Source organism: Rhinoderma darwinii, chromosome 5 (assembly GCF_050947455.1).
Source record: "Rhinoderma darwinii isolate aRhiDar2 chromosome 5, aRhiDar2.hap1, whole genome shotgun sequence".
Classification (NCBI taxonomy): Eukaryota; Metazoa; Chordata; class Amphibia; order Anura; family Rhinodermatidae; genus Rhinoderma; species Rhinoderma darwinii.
In genome coordinates this window covers 35,429,233-35,447,301 of record NC_134691.1, presented here as the reverse complement: position 1 = coordinate 35,447,301, position 18,069 = coordinate 35,429,233, and the positions used below count along the sequence as shown (strand labels likewise).

At 39.7% G+C, this 18,069-nt stretch overlaps 1 protein-coding gene across 1 annotated transcript in view; it reads right to left on the bottom strand.

The window, feature by feature from the left end:
- The window catches only part of NUDCD1 (NudC domain containing 1), a 142,644-nt gene that overhangs the window by 79,393 nt on the left and 45,182 nt on the right, over positions 1 to 18,069 (bottom strand). The window contains exons 3-4 of the mRNA XM_075825820.1: positions 9,264 to 9,449; positions 7,655 to 7,838 (exon numbers count right to left, since the gene is read on the bottom strand). Of these exons, the coding sequence (XP_075681935.1) occupies positions 7,655 to 7,838; positions 9,264 to 9,449 (370 nt within the window). The remainder of the gene's footprint in view (positions 1 to 7,654; positions 7,839 to 9,263; positions 9,450 to 18,069) is intronic.

Genomic DNA, 18,069 nt, shown 5'->3' with positions numbered 1-18,069 from the left:
TTAGGGCTCACTTTCCCTTCACCTCCTTCCTGCCATTACAGGTCTGTTTAGAGGTTTTAGAATTTAACACGCCTTTGTAGCCATAAAATATAAATCACGGTTTGTTCTTACACCTTTTCAATTATTAGAATGTTTAAAAAAATAAGAAAGGACTTTTGTCCTCGCTATATAAAAAAAAAATCATTTTAGGGGAAAAAGGAAATCATATTAAATCAAACGGAAAAAAGGAAAACGGGATAAGGATCTTCGGATTGAGATCGATTGGGGGTTACTTTATAAAAACATCGGAGAAGCATCATTAAATCACAAATCACTGATTTATTTGTTTTAAGATCAATCATAAACTTTATTATACACCAAAGCTTTTAAAGGTTATGTGCTTGAGGAATAACAATAATTGTCAGAAATGCGGTATACATCCAGCGGATCTCTCCAATGGAACCATTGCTATTTATTTTTGGCATCTCCAGTCTTTTGAAAGACTGTGGCTGTAGCAAAAAACTAAATTAGAAAGATTTTGTTTCTGGTAATATTGGTTATCATTTATAAATGGATCTCAAAAGGTTTTGCACGGGAAGCAGAATGGCACCATAAGGTGAAGAGAGTGATGTTTTTCGAATGGTCAAGGAAGCGGATTTTTTTTTTTAATAGGATCTGGAACAGATGGATAGTGGAACTATCCCCCAAACAGAAAGAGACGTTAGAGCTGGTTTAAAATGTGCTAGTAGAAGTTTGAGTAATGTCCAATTTAAAAAAAAAAAAATTCCCCTTTCTTTCTTTCTATTTTCCAGGGTTTTAGCGGGCGATTGTTGATTTTTCAGTATGATCTATTTGAACCCCTTCCGGGATAGTGTCTGTACTACATAATACATTGTTTAATACAATGTTAACTTGGAAACAAAAAATTATTTTTATTGATATGTAATATGGAATATTTTGACATAATTCAACAATAATGAAGAATTATATTATAAAAAACAAAAAAAAACTGACAAAAGAAAGGCAGACCTGTAACAAGTATAGTCCCTAAAATTCAAGGTTCTGAGGAAAGTAACTGAGCAAAAACATCCTTTATTTTTGCATTGAGGGGTTTCAGATCCATGACCCCAACCACTGTTAACGTGTGGATTGTCTCTAATAACATTTCAGAAGATAACAGAGCGGAAAGCCGAATACACTCAGAACAAATACACTCTCCATTATATACAGTATAAACTACTCTCTGGAATATTTTTCTACCGATTATGGAGATAAACCTTTCAAACTTGAAAAAAAAAAACAATACTTGTTTTTTTTCTATAAAAACCAGAATCAAATAAATGGTTCAAAGATTATTCTGCAAGCTTCCTCCTCCACATTAACCTGTTGAACCTCATATTGTAGTCATGCAAAAAAAAAAAATGTTAAAAGTTATTTTCAGCCAAGCTAAGTGAACCAAAAAGCCTGCATAATAGTAATAAAAACACATACAAAGATATCTTCTATCTGTAAGAAATTACTTTATACTAATAAATAAGCTTGTGGGCAAAAGCCAAAAAGTTAGAAGAAGAGGTTGAAACCACAGAGATACTGTGGAAGGTCATCTACCCATGTGGCATATTAATACCAATGTAGAAATGGTCTCTGCACCCTTTTTTTTTATATAGGTAATTTATCTAATGAATTTTTAAAGACATACATTTACATAAACATTTAATTTGACATATTAAATAGTCCGGGAGACCTACCATTGTTTTCCTGAGCACCATCCGCTGCAGCGGAAATGTAGTAATACATGGCAGCCATTTAGATGAATGGTCATCCATGAAATAAATAATAAGAGGGCAGTTCTGGATCAGAGAGGGGCATCCCCCGTATATGATGTCCATATACCCTTATGGGGCAAATGGACAGGGGTTTCCTTTATGAAACAACTCCTTTAAAGGGATTCTCCTACTTGAGATACTAATGTCAAGTATAGTCAATGACATTTATGGCATATAATTACATCATATGCCATAAATGTGTGATTGATGCAAGTCTCACCTCTTGGACAACCCCACCTATTGGGAGATTAGGGCCAGCTTCCCACGTAGCGTAAATGCTGCGGAATTTCCAAAACCGAGTTCTGTACGCAACTTCCGCAGCATTAACAGTAGCAGCAAAGCGGATGAGATTTTGAAAATCTCATGGCCATGCTGCGGAAAAAAAAACCACAGTGGAAAATGTAATAAATTGACTTGCTGTGCGGAATTTAAATCTACAGCATGTCAATTTATGCAGCGTTTTCATTGCTTTTCTGCTGCAGGTTTTCCCTATTGAATTCAATGGGGATGCAAAACCTGCAACAAATAGCCAAGTGTTGAGACTTTTGCGGCAGAATCACAGCGATTCCGCTGCAAAATCACAACAAACGTTTATACTAACCCAGAACGCAAAGGAGGGACGTGTCACCATGACAACAGCCGGGGTAAGTATGAATGGGTTTTTTGGTTTTTTTCTAACCGATGCTAATCCGCCCGAGGGATTGAACCACAATGTGGTTGGTTTATTGGACAGAATGTGCTGCAGGTTCCAGGTCGGATACACACCGTGTTTTTACGCAGCGTATCCGACCTGTGGGAACCCAGCCTTAGAGATCCCCTGACCCATGATGAGCAAGCCAAGGCAGCCATCATATAGGAGAAGTTAAAGTGGAGAGGCGAAGTCTATAGGGTTTCGGAAACAGCCAAACAAGTTTGTACATGTGCGGCCACCTCTCCTCTTAGTCCGGCCTCGGGTTGCTAAACAGGCAATATTAAATAATTATGGCATAACCTAAAGATGTTGGAAAACTCAGTTAAAGTAGAATTACAGGCACGCAGAACAAATGATTTTAAATTTCTCAATCTGATCAGTTAGGCATGTAAATCACCAATAATGTTTAAATTACTGAAATTATTTACCCATTTAGGCCCCATGCACGCGGCTGTAGAATTCATACGTAATTACGGACCCATTCACTTATATTGCCCACGGACACTTTCCCGTATATTTACAGGAAGGTTTCCGGGCCATAGAAAGCCTCCGCAAAAGATAGGACATGTCCTTATTTTTTATTTTTACGGACCGTGTTCCCATACTTTAGAATTGGAGCTTGGCCCGCAAATGCGGGTGGCTGTACGCAGTCGGCCGTGCCTGTAATCGTGATTAATCGTAATGCCTTTGCACTTTTTTAGATTCTATTCATAATGGAAGCTGTAGCAGCTTTATTGCCTGTGGGTGAGCAAGCTGGCTTGTCTACCTGTTTCTAACCCTGTGCAAGCTGTAATGTAACAAACAAAAATGTTTCGCTACTGGGCCACAAGGTTTGAAAATTAAGAAGATTTAATCTCTATTGGGTAAATGAAGCACAACCTAGGAGAAACAGAATTCAAGAATACATCTTCAGCTTCTGTAACAGGCACTTACTCCTGCTGTATTATGGCTAATACAACATGATTGGCAAAAAGGAGCAGGGAGGAGGCCAAGAAGCGAGGGGAGATTTAAACACGTAAATAATTTTATAGAAAGGGTCTAAAACACCTGGGGGTGAAACATGCCCAGTATACCAGGCAAACAACGGTGGGAATAATCGTGTAATGGAACAGACACACAGAGCTCTAGAGGTCACAAGTACTGGCATGTCCTACATAGTTACATAGTCCTTGTAGGCACGGTTAAGTTGCAAATTTCTTCATTTGCATGGAATATAACTTCAAAGCAGAATGCCACAAAAATTACTGAACATATTTACATATTTTTGCAGAATCTGTTGATTTTTTTTGAATCCCTCACAATATAGTATTCTGCACACAGTGATAAAGGTTACCTAGCAACTACTATTTTTCTGTGTGGGGAGGGCCGCCATTAGAATATACAGTATGTTATGCAGGTACATGTACTGTTCACACGGGGTTCTCTCTGCTATACAATAGACTGCCTCTACATGTTACACATGCTTGTTTGTAAGTCATTTCCACTCAGGAAACACAAGAACATGGCATAAACATTGTGGAAGTGAGCAAAATATGCTTGTGACTCCATCGTGTATCATCGTTTTTTTTAAATTGTCTGAATAATTCTATGTTTTTATTTTTTAGATAACGTTATGATTCCTTGATATGTAGAATATAGATAAATATTTTTCGTGTCTTCTGCCCCATATCGTCTGGGATGTTATGGGGAATAGACTGGTGATATGGCAGCTGTGGGGTCACTATGACCCATTAGTCTGTGATGTTGCATGTTATGGGAAATTGTAGTCTTACATGTAAAAAGCCTTTCATGCTTGTGATTGGCTCAGCACGAGCAACTCCCCATTGTATGTAATTGGCTGATAGAGCCAACAACACATTGTAAATGATTGGCTAAAGTTCAAGCTTACTCCCCTTTTGAAAGATATTATTGTAACTGCATTTTTTTCAATAAAGCAGAGGAGCATATTTTGAGGTATAAAAGCATTGTCTCTGTCTCTTACTTCTCTCCGATATATCGATTTAACTAATGGATATGGATCTGGATAAGTTAACTGAAGGGTGTCAGTTTACACACCCATCTAAAACTTCAGTAATATATTTTGGCCAGGATTGTGTAAACAAACATTCATTCAGCTTCACAAGAAAACATGTGTAGGATCAAGGAAGGTTATACATTATGTACGGTGTGGTGAGAAAGGTTCAATGTAAAAATTCTGTATAAAATTAAGACTTTATGAGAACTTTTATGCTCTATACAAATAGGCGGAGTCCTGAATCACATTAATCACGAGCTGGAGATCTCGCTTCCCTGCAAGTGATTAACAGACAGTGTTCACTGTGTCCAGCCATTTCTATTTATGGGGAAAGCTCGGTGACAACCAATTACCGCAAATTGTGCAAATCTGTGAAAATTTACTTGGCTAGCCTTTCGAAGTTGGGCGCAATTTCCGGGAAATAAAACAAATAGGACTATGGGGGCTTCACATTTTTACTTTAGCCTTTATGAGTGAAATATGGTGCCGTAATAGAAAATGTAGTCAGGGTGCGATCAGTTAAAACAACGCATAGCACCATGATGGAAAAAAACGGAAGTGGACATGAGGCCTAAATGGGACAGAGGCATCTAGTGAGTGGAGAAAAATCAATTTATCTTAACAGGATATATTACAAAGTTTGTTATCTTTGCCTACACTTCTATGGAAAAAAATAAACTATATGTTAAAAAAAAAAAATCCCGTAAATTAATGATGTCCCAACATTTTACCAAACATAGTTCTAATAAAAAAACAGCCTTTAACTGTGTGTACTTTAGAAGAAGCATACATTTATAGAATTCTGCTATTTATTTTTAATAAAGAATATAATTGTAGCTTACAGAAAGACAAAAATAGTAAAGAAATAGAGCAAAACAATCCCATTTCTCTGTACTTCTTAGAATAGCGACGGAAAGCGATGAAAAATATGACTCCAGGTAAGAGCAATGGATTATTATTGAAGCAAGGGAATGCGTGGGAGGAAATAGAGAGAAGAGGCACGGATGACTCACAGGAAAGTTACAGAAGACGACGGCTTAACGGCAAAATAAGTTAGTCACAATCTGCCGAGGGTCGGGTCGAGGCACAGGGTAGCCAAACATTGGTGCGATTTTTACATACAGAGAAATAGTTCATCACATCATTTACAATCCATTTACAACCACATTCACTTACATGTAAACAGATAGACAAACCGATGACTAACTGAACAATGTATCAAAACATAGCAAAAAGAGATTTTCAGCGCTGCTGTATAAATTACCCGTATACTGGTAAACGGCAAAAAAAAAAAAAAAAAAAACATTCTTTCCAAATAAAATTCTGCCGCAGCTCCACCAATAGTATAATAGTTGAAAAATAAAAAATGATGATGACCGTGATGTTTGGGGCCGGAATCACCAGGCCGAGCGCTACCTGATGCTCTTCCCGGGGATTTCAGCCCTGGGAATGCTCCCCAAGTATGTGTTTAACGTATACCTATGACAGATGCCATACAGTGGCATCCGTCACACAAACTCCCATGCAAAAAACAAAACAAAAAACGTATACCAGGCGGTATACGTTTTTTTGAGGGATCCCTCAGGATGGAATAGCGTAGTATACTACGTTATTCCATCCTCAAAAAAAAAAGTATACCGACGTATACCAGTCCGACGGATGCCAAAAGGACGCGCTTTTGGACTCAGTCAGGCTAATGTAGCCCTATTGACATGTTTAGGGAGCTTTCCCAACGTGCACACAAAACGTAGGGCCAAAATGTGATGTGAACGGGGCCTTAGCCAGTGTGTTTGTCCTTTAATACATGTTGTATAATGTTTGTGTGTATGTAATGCATGGATGCCACCATTATGAATACATTAACACGGGACACAGTCAGCAGAAGCAGTTCTTGCCTTTCCTAGCTTTCTCTCTAGGGTACAAAGTTAGAGAAAATCTTCTTTTAAGGGGGTTTTCCAAGTTATGTTTCTGTGCTCTTATCCCAACTCTTAGTAAACATTTACATTTTAGTATACTTACGTTTTCAAAAGTACCACCGATTTGGTCACGTGGCCCGTGACCTGTGACATCGGATTTTTTCCAGCTCTAGTGACATCCCATATACCAGTAACATGGGCTAAGAGCTGATAGCCCAGTATACAGCATGTCACAAGTGACGTATCATTTTGGGGCATGTAGTTTCGCTGCAGAGAACGCACATGCGTGGTCCAGCTTTACTTTTCTTGAGAGCTGGCTAGGGAAGGGAGGAACCGATCACACGATGCTTACAGTGTGCCAAGCATCATGGGAACTGTAGGCTCAGCATTACGTTGAATAAACAAACACGCCGCCACCATTGCACTACTTACTACACCGAAGTCATTTTAGGCCATGTTCACATCTCAATTGGAGGCTTCGTCGCAGATCCAGTTAGATTTGACCAGAAGAAAAGCACTACACGCAGCGCTATTTTTCCAGTCAAAATGACAGACACCACTATGGAAGTCGATGGACCCCATTATAAACACAATGGGGTCCGTCAGGCGCTGGTTGTACCCATTGTATGATGGATTCAGCACTGTGTCCTGGTCTCCATTATAAATGGAAACCAGGATGCAGATGTAAACAGAGCCTACGTTCTCGGTATCTGAAAAAGAGCGCAAAGTAACACCTATAAACTGGGAGACTATACCATGGGGGACATAGGACCCCTACTCTTATCACAGGGGCTCGTCGGTACTTAGACACCATCTATAAAATATATATTGTATATCCTATGGATATGCTATAAGTATTAATGGTGGGAAAACTCCTTACAATGACTCTTGCTTGTTAAAACCGTACTGTCAAAGTAAGAGAGAAAATGTTGTTAAAACAAGGACACAGGCCTCCACCAACTGTTAGAACGGGGGCCCCGTGTCTTGACGCCCCCCCCCCCGTCCCCCCCGCAGGTGGAAGACCACTGCCAGGAGTTGAATGGAGCGGCAGTCAAGCATGTGCCATGCCGCTCCGTTCAAAGTCACTGACAGAAACGGCCGAGTGAATATTAGAGCACAAGGCCATATCAGTTCCCTTATATAAAAAGTGTTCGTTCTCGTAACCTGCTGAATACAACTGCCCTACCCCAAGAAGTTATGTCTGCTTTTCTGAAGGGACAGTATTTACCGTGATTTGGGCTGCAGGCTATAGATATCCACTCCAAGGAGACATGAAATCCACTGCCTTTAACGTCCAGTTCATCTTTTTCAATAGACAATACTAGAGCATCGATGAGATGCTCCTCACCCCTGGCGTACCGGATACTGTGAAGAACGATGAATGGATCCCCCAGCTCCTGATTAAACTTCAGCTGCAAAGAACATATACATAAATAAATGAGACGCCCTGCACAACCATCAAAAAACGAATATAATGGTGCAGATTTACTACAACTGTCTTAGCTTTCTGCTCCACTGGAGTAAGAAGAACAGATTTATGAAAAGGCACATGCCTCTTATTAAATCTATTGCATCTTTTTGCTGGCCGAGCATCACAATTGTGGCGTAACGACTGCGGACGTGCAACAAACCTTTCACCGCCCCCCATTTAAAAAATAAAAATGTATACTCTACTCACCGCTCCCCTTCGGTTCTCCCCTTCAGGGACCCTCAGCGTGCCATGACGACATTTATTTATTTAATTCGTTTTGGGGGGTAGTCTGATGGGAAAGGTCTGATTGGGGTAACGGGGCCCGGCACAAGCCTCTATCTTGCTACACCATACAGAGTAAAATCTACGTCAACAAGGAGCTGGTGTACATTTTCGCTATAATTAATGCGTCTTCTGGCGTATATTATAATAAATTTTGGTGAGTCGGGCCACTTTTTTCAATACTGGCAAGGGCAATCCCAATTCTCAGCGCAAATCGCAAACTTTTCAACCTTTTTGTGGAATTTCTACACCAGAAAACTGGCGTACAAAAGGTTGATGAATCTCCCCAATGAGTATATATCATGTTTTAAAGATGGAATGTTTTAAAGAGGAAAGTCCATTGCTGCTTGGTTACTATGGTTCTAATTTTTTTTTTAAGGGTTCTTTAGATTGGTTCTGTTGCTAGATAGAGCCCTGATGTGAAAACATCCACAGGAGTCTCGCGAGTCGTTCCTTCTGGGTCATCTAAATGGCAGACTCTCTAGGGTTCCATGGACTGGTTCCTAGTCATTGTAGACACCCTTGTCCACATGTAAGATGCACAACTTAGGGCGCAACTTTTGTAACTGTCTGCACTATACCCGTATTAGTAAATGTGCCCCACTACGTTGCAGCAGTCACCACTACCAGCCTATCCCTTGCACCTGCTTCCTGCACGGTGGTGACATCACTACTGCCAGTCTATAATCGTGTCGCCCGTATGGACAAAAGGGTTCGTTAGTGGGATCTCCAACTGCTTTGGGATGTACTGGTCCGCAAAAGTTTGGGAACCACTAGTATGGATTAAATCAAATGTAACTATATGTCTTAGTGAATTAGCATGACAGTCCCCAGCAGTGAAATCCTTGTTAGCCAATTTTGGGGTACAGATAACTATGGTTGCATGCCCTTTTTCGTGAGATTGTGCCCCCAAAACAGCACTCAAAGGCAGCATGATTTATGCAAATGAGACCCAAAATTGTGGTTTCTGGGAAATTTTGTGGGAGTTATAGGGAAATCAGGGCGGGGCTTAAAATGTCCCATGAATGGGGATTCAAATGTTGGGTGGTCGGTGTAAACAAACATCCGATATCACAATACTCACTTCCCATTTTTCAGCGCCAAATTCAGCATTCTTTGAAATGTGAATTAGATACAAGGTTCCTGTCCCATCTGAAAGGGTCACCCAGTCGGGCGATGTGAAGTGCATGGAGGAGCATAGGCGTTTGTCACAGGACCTCATATCGTTTGGAAATCTGAAGACCTCTACTGGTTTCCCCAAAGACGTATCCTTTAAGAAACACAACAAGATGAAGAATTACTTCATGGTGACTATACATTATGGTGTAGACAATGGTATAAACCAGAATATACCAGGCACAAAACAATCAGTAAAAAATATATATATTTATACCGTCACTTTAAGGAAAATTTCACCAAACAGCTTTTTCATCCATGGATTTTCACTTTGTATAGACATACCCTAATACATGTATATATCACGTGAACATGACAAGGACAGGTTTTAAGCATTTAAAATGTAGACATTAAAATTTCCATTCACTGACAGGAAACAAATCATGAATATGTTAACGATTTGAAACAAAACGTATAATAGAAAAATGCAGAACTTTCCATCATACTAGTTACTTTTATTTGCAGAACACCGGATAACTCAATAACAATACAGTATTTGACAAGCTCTGAGGCTCCCCCTAGTGGCAGTTGCAGGCATTCAGATTTTTCTCTCTTAACTTTAAGTTTATGCATGTGATTTGGAGCCCCCACAAAAAAAAAAAAAAAAAATAATAATCTGTAACTGAAATAAAAACTTATTTAAAAAAATTATTATTTGGCACAGAACTGTGGATTTTTTTAAATAAAAAGCTAGAAAAAAAAAAATTTCTTCAAAAGTGGACATTTACTATAAGGGTATGTTCACACGGCAGCGTCCGTAACGGCTGAAATTACGGGGCTGCTTTCAGGAGAAAACAGCTCCGTAATTTCAGCTGTAATGGCATGTTGAGGCGCTTTTTGCTGCGTCTATTACGGACGTAAATGGAGCTGGTTTTCCATGGAGTCCATGCAAAACGGCTCCATTTACGTCTGAAGAATTGACAGGCACTTCTTTGACGTGGTCGTCTTTTTTACGCCCCGCCTTTTGACAGTGTGGCGTAAAAAAAATGACCGTGTGCACAGAACATCGTAAGACCCATTCAAATGAATGGGCAGATGTTTGCCAACGCTATCGAGGCACATTTTTGGACGTAAATCGAGGCGTAAAACGCCCGAATTACGTCCGTAAATAAGCCGTGTGAACATACCCTAAGGGTACGTTCACATAGCCCATTTTCAGATGTTAACGCCCCAAAAAACGGCTGAAAATACGGGGTCTGAACGCCCATAAAACACAGAGTTGCACACATGAGTAAGCGTGCTCAGCTGCTTCCATAACTCCCATAGAAGTGAAAATGGAAGGAGCCGCACTACCGCCTCACAAGGTGTAACATGTCGGACGACCCCCGGTTCTGGGGATAGAGCTGCGACCCGCATCGATCATGGGTAACAATATCATCTTTTCTTTGAGACAGGAGTCCAGACACAACATTTTACGTAAATAACACGACACTAGATTCCAGATAGAATAAAAATGGTCTCCAAGACATGAGCAAATCAATAAGTCACTGCACAGAGATCAACGTAGGATTGTTATATAATATGTATAGTCAGAACTTCCAGATACTTCAGTTTCCAGGGACATGGACAGGGGCTGTCACCAGTGGCGGTCTTCTTTCACTCGGTCATCCTTGAAATAGAATTAGACAGTTTTAGGACATTCCCAGCTGCAGATGCTATTGTGGTTTTTCTTCTTTTTAATATTTAAAACTTGCAACAAAAAAAAAAAAAATATATAAAAATACGTTTGCATTTTAAAATTACGCCGTTCACGGTGCGGCATAAATAACGTGTATTCTAAGGGGCGGTATGATTACGGAAATACCAAATATGTTTCTTTTGTTTTACTACTTTTGCACAATAATAGCACACTTCATGGAAAATAAATGTTTTTTTAATGTCAATCCATTTGAAGAGCCATAACATTTCGATTTCTATCCGTCAGCGTGGCTGTATGTGGGCTTGTTTTTTGCGGGACGATTCATTATTTTTTAAAACCACCATTTTGGGGTCCATATAATTTATTGATTAACTTTAAAAATGGTTTGGGAGTTATTGTTTTTTTTTTATGCCACTCATGTTTATATAATGTGTTAATTTTCTTATATGGGTCATCACGATCGCGGAGATACCATATATGTGTATAATTTTTATTTTTTTCAACCATTTTGCTGAATAAAACCACTTTTTATGGAAAACAAATGGTTTTAGGTTTACTGTTGTTAACACTTTTTTTTTCTTCCAAATAAACTTTGTTAGGCTTCGTTCACATCTGCGTTGGGGTCCCGTTCTGACGTTCCGTTGGAGGTTTCCGTCAGAACGGAACCCTGAGCAGACACAAACTGACGCATTTTCCATCACCATTGATTTCAATGGTGACGGAGCCGGTGACCGTGGTTTCCGTTTGTGTCTGTTGTGCACCGGACCCGTCTTTATGCCGGAAGCAATAGCGTAGTCGACTACGCTATTGCTTCTCTATTGCTTCCAGCGCACAACAGAAACTAACGGAAACCACGGGCACCATCACCATTGGTGTCAGTTTGTGTCTGCTCAGGATCCAGTCCTGACGGAAACCTCAGACGGAACGTAAGAACGGGACCCCAACGCAGATGTGAACGAAGCCTTAAACTTTAATGAACTACTTTGTTTTTAGTCACGGGGCACCGATAGGGTGTCTGAGGGAGTCCCCTCCCTTTGTAGCCGGGATGATGGTTGCATATTACTAGGCGTAGCCACTAAATGTACCATTACGTATTCTTGGCAGTCAAAAGAACGCAATTAGGACGTAATGGCACACCCATTTACGCAAACTGTCTAAAAGGCTTATCTTACCTGAACAAATCCTTCATAGAACACAGCCGCCCTTGCAATCAGCTGATTGACGTGGATCCAGCTTCTCTTTCCCCTGATGATAACCTAACAATCGCCAAGTGAATTTTCTGGTGGTCGTTCATAACCACCAGCAGTAGCCGTAGTAGTATTACATGGAAACCATAAAAAACAAAAACAAAAAAAAAAAAACAGACAACCATGTACTCCACACGGTTCACATGTTTCAGTCACAAAGCAACGCTATGAACGATGAGGTCAAGTCATGTGAAGATTGGGCGCCATATTAACCAAAAACAGTGGAAAGAAAATGACATATAATTACATACAATAAACGCCATTACTTTTCTGTATGAAGCAGGGAATTCTCCATATTTACATTTATTTGAGTAATTCAATTAAAAAAGTGAAACAATATATTATATAGATTCATTACACACAGAGTGATCTATTTCCAGCATTTTTTTCTTTTAATGTCGATGATTATCGTTAACAGGTAATGAAAACCCAAAATTTAGGGTCTCAGAAAGTTAGAATATTATATAAGCCCAATTTCCCCAAAAATTTTTAATACCGAAATGTTGGCCTACTGAAAAGTATGTCTAGTATATGCCCTCAATACTTGGTTGGGGCTCCTTTTGCATGAATTGCTACATCAATGCGGTGTGGCATGGGGGCGATCAGCCTGTGGCACTGCCGAGGTGTTATGGATGCCCAGGTTGCTTTGATAGTGGCCTTCAGCTCGTCTGCATCGTTGGGTTTGGGGTCTCATCTTCCACTTGACAATACCCCATAGATTCTCTATGGGGTTTAGGTCAGGCGAGTTTGCTGGCCAATCAAGCGCGGTGATACTGTGAGTATTAAACCAGGTATCGGTACTTTTGGCAGTGTGGGCAGGCGCCAAGTCCTGCTGGAAAATTAAATCAGCATCTCCATAAAGCTTGTCAGCAGAGGGAAGCATGAAGTGCTGGGAAATGTCCTGGTAGACGACTGAGTTGACTCTGGACTTTATATAACACAATCTGTTTTTTGGTCACTTTGCCCCACAAAAATTGGAATAAAAAGTGATCAAAAAGTCGCATGTATCCAAAAAACCTATTAATACTATAGCTCGTTTTAAAAAAAAACAAGCCCTCATACAGCTCCGTCGACTAAAAAAATTAAAACTTATGGTTCTCACAACTTGACGACAGAAAAAATAAGTAATCCTATTGTGCAAAAACATAAACAAGTGCTATGTATTTGGTATCACCGGAGAGTAAAGTTAAAAAAACTATGCCAGAATTGCTGTTTTTTTGTTCACCTTGTCTCCCAAAAAATAGGGTAAAAAGTGGTCATAAATTCACACGTACCCCAAAATGGTACCAACGAGAACTACAGATCGTCCCACAAAAAAATAGCCCTCATACCACTACGTCTATGAAAAAATAACTTAAGTTAAGGCTCCAATAAGTCCAGAAAGAAAAAATATGCAGTTGTACCGGCCCGAGGGGATCATTTCTTATGTTTCAAGAGGCGATTTATCAAGACTCTAAAATTAGGGAACCAGGAAGGGAAGGAATCATACATATCTGCTGGAAGCGACAGTGCCCGTATTATACCAAGACAACACTTTCCCCGCAAAATTCCCCAAACTGCAAAGGTGCAGAGTGTGGACCAAAAGGGGGATAAGGAAGGACATTTATCAGTGTGACAATGGCCTGTGCATAAAGGATTGCTTCAAAGCTTCACATGTATGGATTATTTTATTGTTTTTTTACCCCAATTATTATACCACCTGACTATGCCCTTGATGTACTCTGCCCAGCTTACATATACCCCCACATTATAAACCAAAATACCAGTAAAACTCCAAACAAAAACTACTACCAAGCAAAATCCACGCTCCAAAAGCCAAATGGCGCTCCCTCCCATCAGAGCCCTACAGCGTGCCCAAACAGCAGTTTATTTCCACATATATGGCATCGCATATATGTGGATTTTTAAAAAAATTTTGGTGTGTGTACCTAGAGTGGCATAAGCTGGGCATAAGATATTTGCCACTGAAAAACTTAGGGAAAAATTTAAAATTTTTACTTTGCACCATCCACAGCGCATTAATTTATGGAAAAGACCTATGGGGTGAAAATGCTCACTACACCCCTTAATAAATGCCTTTAGGGGTGTAGTTTCCAAAATGGGGTCACTTCTCAGGGGTTTCTGTTATTTCACATTTGAGAACCAATACTTTTTAAGTCGCCAAATTAGGCCTCAATTTCGCATGGTACTCTTTCACTCCTGAGCCTGGTCGAATGTCCAGGCAAAAGATTAGGGCCACATATAGGGTGTTTCGAAAACCGGGAAACCCAGCATAATAATTAGAGAGCTGTCTTGTTATGGTGGCACAAGCTGGGCACCACATATTAGCATATCTATGTAAAAATTTCAATTTTCACTCTGCAACATCGAGTGCACACTAATTTCTGGAAAACATCTGTGGGGTTAACATGCTCACTGCACCCCTAGGCGAATACCTTGAGGTATGTAGTTTCCAAAATGGGGTCACTTTTGGGTTGTTTCCACTGTTTTGGTCCCACAGGGGCTTTGCAAATGCAACATAGTGCCCAGAAACCAATAGAGCAAAATCTGCACTCCAAAAGCGAAATGGCGCTCCTTCCCTTCGGAACCCTACCGTGTGCCCAAACTGCAGTTTGTGACCACATATGGGGTATTGCCGTACTCAGGAGAAATTGGTTTACAAATGTTGGGGTGCTTTTTCTCCTTTTATTTGTTGAGAAAATGAAAAATTTTGAGGTACGTCTTATTGGAAAAAAAATATATTTTATTTTTATTTTCACTGTCCAATTCTAATAAAATCTATGAAACGCCTGTGGGGTGCAAATGCTCACTACACCCATAGATTAATTCCTCAAGGGGTGTATATTCAAAATGGAGTCATTTTTGGGTAGTTTTCACTGTTTTTGGCCCACAGGGGCTTTGCAATAGCGACATGGTGCCAAGAAACCAATCCAGCAAAATCTGTGCTCCAAAAGGCAAATGGCACTACTCCTCTTCTGAGCCATGCCGCGTGCCCAAGCAGCAGTTTATGACCACATATGGGGTATTTCCGTACTCCAGAGAAGTTGTTTTACAAATGTTAGGGGGCTTTTTCTTCTTTATTCCTTGTGGACATTTTGTTCTTTTTTAATCTAAAACGACATCTTATTGGGAAAAAAGAAAAATTTTCATTTTCACGTCTAAATTCTAATAAAATCTATGAAAAACCTGTGGGGTCAAAATGCTCACTAGACTCCTAGATGAATTCCTTGTGGGGTGTAATTTCCAAAATGGGGTCTTTTTTTGGGTGTTTCCTTTGTTTGGGCATCAAAAGACCTCTTCAAACCTGACATGGTGCCTAAAATATATTCTAATAAAAAGAAGGTCCTAAAATCCACTAGGTGCTCCTTTGCTTCGGAGGCCTGTGTTTCAGTCCATTAGCACACTAGGGCCACATGTGGGATATTTCTAAAAACTGCAGAATCTGGGCAATAAATATTGAGTTGCGTTGTTCTGGTAAAATCTTCTGTGATACAAAAAAAATTGATTAGATTTAAATTTCTGCCTGAAAAATTGTACATTTCACCTCTACTTTGCCTTAATTCTTGTGAAACGCTTAAAGGGTTAAGAAACTTTCTAAAAGCGGTTTTGAATACTTTGAGGGGTGTCTCTTTAAAATGGGATGACTTATGGGGATTTGTATTATATGACATGGGGGAAGTCACTTCAGAACTGAACTGGTCCCTGTAAAAATAGCGTTTTTAACATTTCTTGAAAATGTGAGAAATTTCTGCTAAAGTTCGAAGCCTTGTAACATACTAGAAAAATAAAAGGATGTTCAAAAAACAATGCCAGTCTAAGGTAGACATATGGGAAATGTTAATTAGCAACTATTTTGTGTGGTTTTACTATCTGTTTTACAAGCAGATACATTTCAATTTAGAAAAATTATAATTTTTGCCATTTTTCACTAAATTTTGGTGTTTTTCACAATTAAATACTGAATGTATCGAGCAAATGTTACCAATAACTTAAAGTAGAATGTGTCACGAGAAAACAGTCTCAGAATCGCTTAGATAGGTAAAAGCATTGCGAAGTTATTACCACATAAAGTGACACAGATTTGAAAAATACGGCGGTCAGGAAGGTCAAAAGTGGCTGCAGCGGAAAGGGGTTAAACTAAGCAAAAAAATTAAATTTTTGTGGCAAAAAAAATAATCCTAAAAACTGATGAGGAGAATGCAATGTTCCGCTTTATAACAGTTCACACGATGGGCCATGTACAGTATACTGTATTAACGCTGCTTTACAATAAATATCTGAGCTTTCAAGCCCCATTAATGCTTTCCAGTCCATTATGTGGCACATTAGTCGCTCGCACCAGCTGTGGATAAACGGACGGACGTCTAAATGCAAAATGATGACAGACAAATCTTTTCATCCCTGCAGCTCTTAAAAAGTCACAAGAGTTGTCTGTCAAATGAATAGCACAATGGTCAAACAGGCACTAACAACGGGGGACCTATCAACTTTAATTGCCAACATGATACCATAATGACCAAGTGTTCCCTACCATTTCCATTTTCTCTCACAACTTGATATGAAAGCAGAAGACGGGTTTTAAAAAAATTTCAGAAAACATTTTGTTGACTGTAAGAGAATTATTCCGACCCTGTCATGAGGCACTGACATAAATGTTATTATTGACTTTTCCAAAACATGAAACTTGCATTAGACAAATAAGAAAAATAAAAATAAAGCAAACAAGAATTTACCTTTGATAACATTAACCATTTTGTGGGCATCACACTTTCTCAAAAACTTTTTGAAAGCTGGCCAAATACATTATAGGCAATAATTGTGTCAGCTAGAAATAATCCCCCGATGAAGATCCCAGTTGACTAATTGTCGATTCTAAAAAGTCACCTGGCAGTGCTCTATGTTTTAGGACATCGCTCCTCCCGACTCATTCATTTATTAAATCTGAGCAGCTGAAAGGAGCATGACCTAATTCGCATGAGGCGCAGAAAATCCTTTGTCCATGTGTCCCCCCGATTTCCCTTTGGCAGGGAATCAAAGGCTATGTTCACACATAGCGAAAAATTCCGCCATATAATCTCGGTTGCTGTGGATTTAAACCCTCTTATTGAAAGGTGTGAAATCCACGGTGAATTTCCACACCGAATTTTACGGCTATTTTTTTAGGCCCTGTTCACAGAGTTTTTTTTGACACTTGACGCGGAAACCGCACCAAAAAACGGCCAAAAATGCCTCCCATTGATTTCAATGGGAGGCGCAGGAGGCGTTTTTTACCGCGAGCGGAAAAACCGTCTCGCGGTAAGAAGAAGCGTCATGCCCTATCTTCGGGTGTTTACGCCTCTGACCTCCCATTGACATCAATGGGAGGCAGAGAAAGCGTATTTCGTGGAGTTTTTTGCCCGTAGCACTCAGTGGGCACGAGCGAAAAACCCAGCGAAAATAGTGGCAAACAGCGTGCAGGCAGGTCAAAATCTGCCTCAAAATCCCAAACGGAATTTTGAGGCAGAATTTTCCTCCTGCAAAAAACTCCATATGAACAGGGCCTTAGGATCGCATCCTCCTATACTATAATGTGCTGCGGATTTTCCGGCAGAAGGGGAAACAGGATGCTGCAAAAAAAAAAAAAAAAATCACCTGGAAGACGTCAGGCTCGGTTAACAGGAGTCCAATATTTCTTGGCAGCTTGCGTTTTCATGTTATTATCTGTTTTCATTAGACATTCGTTATTTATAGGAAGAACACATAGAGGGAGATTTATCAAAACTGATGTAAGTGGAGGAGTTGTCCACAGCAACCAGATTACATTTATTTTCAAACAAATCTCTGAAAAT